Source organism: Dreissena polymorpha, chromosome 14 (assembly GCF_020536995.1).
Source record: "Dreissena polymorpha isolate Duluth1 chromosome 14, UMN_Dpol_1.0, whole genome shotgun sequence".
Lineage (NCBI taxonomy): Eukaryota > Metazoa > Mollusca > Bivalvia > Myida > Dreissenidae > Dreissena > Dreissena polymorpha.
In genome coordinates, this window is record NC_068368.1 from 71,266,940 (window position 1) to 71,273,607 (window position 6,668).

The window sequence follows — 6,668 nt, forward strand, 5'->3', positions numbered from 1 at the left end:
GTAGTTTGAAATAATTATATTATTTCACTACAGAAATAAGGTACATAATAATGTAGTATACTGCTACAATTATTACAATACTTTTGACATTATGTGTCCACTATGTATTCACCTCATCAATACAACAGTTGCATGAAAACCTGTTTATTTCGTATTTATGTAAATTGATCTCCGAAATGATGCATGTTTTGTATACACACACATGTACTTCACAAACATGCTGTTTAGGATGGGATATGCATGTACATGAGGATGCACTTTACATTTTAAGTCATGCTAAAATAAAAAAAAACTTTTATGCTCTGTTCTGTTCTGTTAATATTTTCGATGTTTAGAAGAAATACATTGTATAACAGTTTTTGTCGAATAACCCACGGTCAGGAATTTAGATGAAATTCAATAACGAGTGCGAAACACGAGTTACTTTTTAACATTAATCTTTACTTATCTAATAATAAAAAAAATACATGGCGTCGATAATAATCATATTAATGACCGAATAATGTCAGATTTATGTGTAACAATCAAAATTGCATATTACCGTCTAACAAAACTCTTAATCCTAAGTCTAGAACAATCATAGAAATGAGCGAAGGACGTCAGATCTATTTATGAAAATCAAAGATCTAATACGGCGTCAATACTATAGTAAATGTAACAAACTGACAAACATAGGTATTACTGAACGATTTTTAAATTTTACGCTGTGTTTAATTATATTATTATATCGTATCGTTATATATTCATTCTTCCCCGCAAGTCATTATCGCATGATAAATTTGCTTTGTATATAAAAAACAATATTCGTATCGTGTAAGAATAAACAACACAATTTTTGTTGTTTGTTTCCTTTTCACAAACGAAACAGAAGCACAACTGAACGATTCATACTTACTTGATGCGTCATTTCTACCATACACTACTATTTGGGAAAATGAATGAGGCTTGTGGAAATCTATGCTGATCCAAGCTGGGCGATGTAAAGCAGCGCAACAGCTGCAGTCGGCTGCATCGCCAATACTTCCATCTATAACTCGATTCGATTCCCATTTTTTGTTACCGTATAAAAGCACGTCCCCGCCGTTTGTGATAGTAATTTCATTGCCGCTTGACCTTAAGTATTGTATCAATTCGCGATCTGCAGATAATGAATTCGCTTGAAAAACTAGCGAACAATGGCAAGGATATTGCAATCATTGATACTACTTGAGGTGTTGACTTAAACATGAAATGTTTGCATGGTGACTAAATTACTGTACACAATCAATAATGTTAAAGTTAAACAAAACGATAAAATGATAAAATACCTGCATATGCCCACACTAAAACACACCCGAATATGATAATGACTGTTGCGAAGTTGTTCATTTCAGCAATTGTTTTGGTGAATAAACTGAATAAAAATAAAGGTAGGATTAAGATAGTTAGGTTCAAGATGTATAATCCACACATTAAATAACAAAATTAATTTTAGAACATACATAATTTACGCTTACTCAATGTCTACTTTTTTTATCTAAACATGCACAGGCGATTCAATATTCTTGCCAAATCTCATTTGAAAACGAACAAACTCCTTTACCAAACACTTGCAAATACATCTGCTTGACTTCACAATATGGCTGCAATTTTATAGAAATATGTATAAACACAATTTTTTAAACCAGATCTAAAGCTTTGAAAATAATTTAACAACAATGGTCATAAGATGGCCGCTTGTTATAACTATTCGAAAGTGTTTGCTCCATTGCATTAAATGTCTGAATGAAGAGACGTATCTCCTATTGTTATTGGCCAATCACCATAACAATGTACATACAATTTCATTGAAGGGCAATCATCCCAACATTTATGTACATACGGTTCTGCTTACCATCTATTCACCGTCAGTTGCTTAAAAAATGGTCATAGTTGAAAATAAATTGACACACATGTTTGCCTTTCATACAATTATGCAAAATGCCAACATAGCTCAAAAATGTAAATGTGGCGAAACAACGTTTATATAACACTTTTGTTAGATTTGTTTATAATTTCACACAAAGTTATATCGTATGGCCCTCTTCAAAAAATATTAAAAAGATTCCGAACATGAAAAAATGGTTGCTGTAACGACAAAATAAAATTTAAAGTTTTGCATGTTTGACACATGTTTGTTCTTGGCGAATATTAATTTAAAATACACAAATTTGCATATGAATCAACTTCACTGCACACTAAAGCCAGCAAATATAAAACTTGAAACATGCCTTAGCACCATTGTATATAACCGTATGATTAGACGTTTGAATAAATTCAGACATATGTAATAATGACACTATGCCAACATAATATTAAAGCCCCACAAACACTCAAAATCAACGAATATTTTGTTAAAAATGTTGTAAAATAAAGTTAACCCATACACAATACGTGCTCCTTATAGCAATAGCCAAAATGTCAACGCTAGATTTGGTATGGTAACAAAATATTATGAGATACAAAATGCTCGTTTTTATTATTTGTCTGACAATGCATTCAATGTGAGTTTCCCGCGACGATATCCGAACATTTACGACCGAACGCGAGATTGGAATCGGGCAGCGTCGGAAGCAAAACATAGTTCTCATGAGCTGCCAGAAGCCAATCTCGCGTTCGCTCGGCGTATACAATGTATAAACTAACATATTGCAACTGTATATGTTATAACCATTTAAAATACAATGTAGTAAGAGTAGGGATTATGTCCTCAAATTACAATCATGTTAAAAAAGGCTAAGGTGCGCATCGAACTTGCGAACTCGCAAACATAATAATTATTTGTTTGTAATAAAAAATATAATATAATTTATATTTATATTTATACATATAAATAATAGTATATATTATATTTTTTTTTACATTTAATATATTTTTTTATTATTTAATTATTATATAATTGAATTTATTAAAGTAATTACCTGTGTTTTACATGTCAAATAGCTCCGATAAGTCCCATAATTCAAAAACAAACACTGTCTTAAACACATCCGTATATACTGTCCGATAGTTTTGTTACCAATGTTCAAAATATACGACCTCGAAAATAACAAGGAAGTTTAAGAGCAGATAAGCTATCTCTAAGTCAATATTCACACGTTACGAGCTGTATTAATTATATCGTAGTACTTGAAGTTGAAGAACCTTTGAAGGATGTGAATGCAAAATTATTGAACCATTGCTCTGATAGTTTTAAGTGTTGGTTGCGTACCTACTGTTCTCATAACGCGGGGTATTGTTTTTATTAGTCTTTTAGTATATGATAATTAAAGGTGCCTTTCACGTTTTGGTAAATCGACAAAAATAAAAAAAATGTTTCAGATTCGCACATTTTCGTTGTAGTAATGATATTTGTGAGGAAATAGTAATAGTGAACATTTACCATGCTCTAAGATATCCATTATGTGCATCTTTTGCCGATCAATATTCTTGAAAAATTATAAAGCGTTGCAACGCGGAACGATTGAATAATTTGGAGAGTTCTATTGTTTTCTTTTTATTGTGTGATACTACGAGGATTGCATATATAAAGTATAAAATACATCATTCATGGTATGAGCACGGATGGCCGAGTGGTCTAAGTGGTTGACTTTAACTCCAGGACTCCAGGGTTCAGTGGGTCGAGCCCCGTTGAGGGTTACCTTTTTTCTTACTTTAATTTTTGTTATTGTGTTTTTTTACTGGAGCTTTATAGATTCAATGTTTACATTGATCAATATAAAGCATTTAATGACAACCGTCAATACATGCCAAAATCTGTGAAAAGGCCCCTTTAAATAAACACAATCCTATAAATCATAAAGCAGTAAATGTACACTTTATCAAACGCAAGCCTGAATAAACGGTAGAAACAAACATTTTCTTAAGGTTTTAAACCGTTAATGAACTTCGTGAAATATAGCGTTTTTCGTAAATTTCCATTACCCCGAACGGCTTCCGAGTTTGTGCATTAGAACTCGATAATTTGGTAAAAATCAAAACAAGATATTTCTGCAAATATTTACCTCACGATGTCAAAGAGCTCTTTGCTGTAGATGTGAAATTTACGTTTTTACGTTCTAACAGTCCCAGGCTAGATTCTCCTGAGCGGTAAACTATTTTTATACAAGTGTTTTGTTTTTGCTATCATGCTTTTGTTAGGCTATTCAAAATGGCATAGTGTTATAAATAAATACATGCAATGACTTAAAAAAGCAACAACCACAAAGTGTGAACACGTACATTTATTTAAAAAGTCAAAATTCGCTCTGTCTTTTAAGAAAAAGTTTTTTTAATGCCAAGGTTTTGATGATTAATTTCTTCTTGATTTGTGAAGGTCCCATGTAAACGAATTGGTTTTTTTTTACAATACGAGTTGATAGTGCATTATCCATCATTTTCACAAATCAAAATAAATGTTCAATTAAACTATTCTGGAAACTATGTTATTCTGAGTATCAATGTGTAGACGAGCAATATAAACTGATCAACCATTTTAGTTTAAACATATTTATTCAAACAAGAATACATATATACGTATGTACAAAACATACAACATTTGTATACAAACACGTTTGATGTGGATAAGAACGGAAGACTTCGTCTTATCGAGTTCTTATCCATAGAGGTTATATTAAGTTGCATATTTTAAGCGCACATAGTTGGTTAACTAATAGTTCGAATAAAAATGGGATTAGTGCGATAAGAGGAGAAAAATAGAAGCGTAGGTAATGAGAAAAAAACAACAATTTTAGTCCCGATAGCTATTATTTACAAATAATGTACTAAATGTTTTTCAAACATGTAAGCAGTAAAAAATAATCGTATATAAACACGTTGAATAAATGTATGTAATATTTAAAATTCTTAATTGCACAATCATTATGACATATTGATATGGTCAAGCATGGGAACCCTTGCAAGTAAAGCTTGATTTTAAAATGTGACAGGTGAAACTGATGTCAACTCTTGGTTGCTTATATTTATTTCTGCCACTTTTTATAAATCATTTGTCATCATTTGCTACATATTTAACACAATTAAAAAACCAAGTTAGTCTTGCTTTATTAATATTTGGATTCATAAGTGGTAATTTTGTATTTAAGTAGTTATGATAAAAAAGGGGTAAAAGGATAAAGGGATTTCATCTTAGAATGCATGAGGATCCTTAATTATTTGGTAAATTTGCTTAAACGTTTATTTTGAATGCAGAATACCATAGCACTAGCATTGGCAGAAAATCAAAATGTCGTATTAGAGTGCTAAAACTTTAATACAAAGTCATTGTTCTTTATCAGAACTCAACACCTTTGAATTGTACCTATTAAAAAAGGTTGTGATAGTAATAATCATTGCTCTTATGCTTATTGCAACATTCACCCAAAGTAAAAACACAATAAACCATATTAAAAAATAAGACAATTTAATGCGTTAGTTCGCTTTATTTCAAACCGGTTAAGCCTTACATATTCGACAAACATACCTTCGTATTTGTGAAATGATTGTGATATTGTTTATGTTCACATGTTTCAATACCAATCAACGCTTAATTCTGATAAATGTTATATATCTCCTGTTGTCGATAAAACACCTGTTATAAAATGACAAGAGCAAGGATTATGTAAGATAGCTATTAATAATTACAATACCAACTAAGCGTAATTCCATATCCTTTTAGCGGACGGTCACCAGCCTAATGATGAACCTTTTGGCAGTGAACAGGTAATAACAGGCTGTTAGTTAAAGAAAAAAAAACTTTGGCAACAACATTATCTAAGAAACTAAACTAGCAAAGACGTTGTAGCACCACTTTTTTTTCTTAGATTAGCAAAGCAATTCTTTAAAGCATTCTTTTTAAGTAAGGTTGTGAATAATAATGTCAAGGCGGTATTTCCGGAAATTATAATCGAATCTTGAAGCTAGATCGCGTCTGAGGATATAATGCATCCTCGATTTCATAACAATCATGACAAATAGTTAGTGAAAGTGTGTTTTCGTGTTTAGTTTTTAGTTGTATGACGATACCATGTTTAAGATTGAGACGCTTATTGAAACTTCGAAACGTGTTTACCGATTATCTTATTTTGAGAAAAATGCCATACAAAGTATATACTAACACATATCGTACTCCCCGAAATTGCATATTTTCATAAAAGGCCTGCAAAGCTGTCGATTTCAATTGTCAGGAAAAATTATAAATATTAACTCTGATTTCTTTTTAAATTAAATCCACAATTTTTACATTGCTCTTATAATAATCGAGACGTTTAGTTCAGTACCCCATTTTTACTGCAAAGTTTTCTGTAGACAGGTATAGAATAACATGGTTAATTAAAATAAATGTATATATTTCATTATCAAATACCTTTGATTACATGTACTAGGAGATAATTGAGTTGATATTACAATTTCAAGTTTGAGGGAGGGAGACAACAGGAAGTACGCAAGATAATGGTTTCATAAAAATTAGTTTACGTTAGGTCTCATTATTCCATAAGATTATAGGTAGTTACAAAACATATGTCATGAGATTCTATTGATCAAGTTAAAGCATTTTAATAGCCTAACAATTCTGATGACGCCATATGTTAACCACTTTATAATTTTCAGAATACAACCTAATTTTAAAACCTGTACAATACTTCTACACTACGGCTAAGACCCGTTAAACG

The 6,668-nt window shown here is 31.2% G+C and overlaps 1 protein-coding gene across 1 annotated transcript in view; it reads right to left on the reverse strand.

Annotated features, from left to right (window-relative positions):
- Nucleotides 1-3,031, reverse strand: part of LOC127857467 (multiple epidermal growth factor-like domains protein 10) — a 35,938-nt gene extending 32,907 nt beyond the window's left edge. Inside the window, exons 1-3 of the mRNA XM_052393861.1 lie at nucleotides 2,940-3,031; nucleotides 1,308-1,393; nucleotides 896-1,138 (exon numbers count right to left, since the gene is read on the reverse strand). Of these exons, the coding sequence (XP_052249821.1) occupies nucleotides 896-1,138; nucleotides 1,308-1,368 (304 nt within the window). The 5' untranslated portion in view covers nucleotides 1,369-1,393; nucleotides 2,940-3,031. The remainder of the gene's footprint in view (nucleotides 1-895; nucleotides 1,139-1,307; nucleotides 1,394-2,939) is intronic.
- Nucleotides 3,032-6,668: the final 3,637 nt, after the last annotated feature.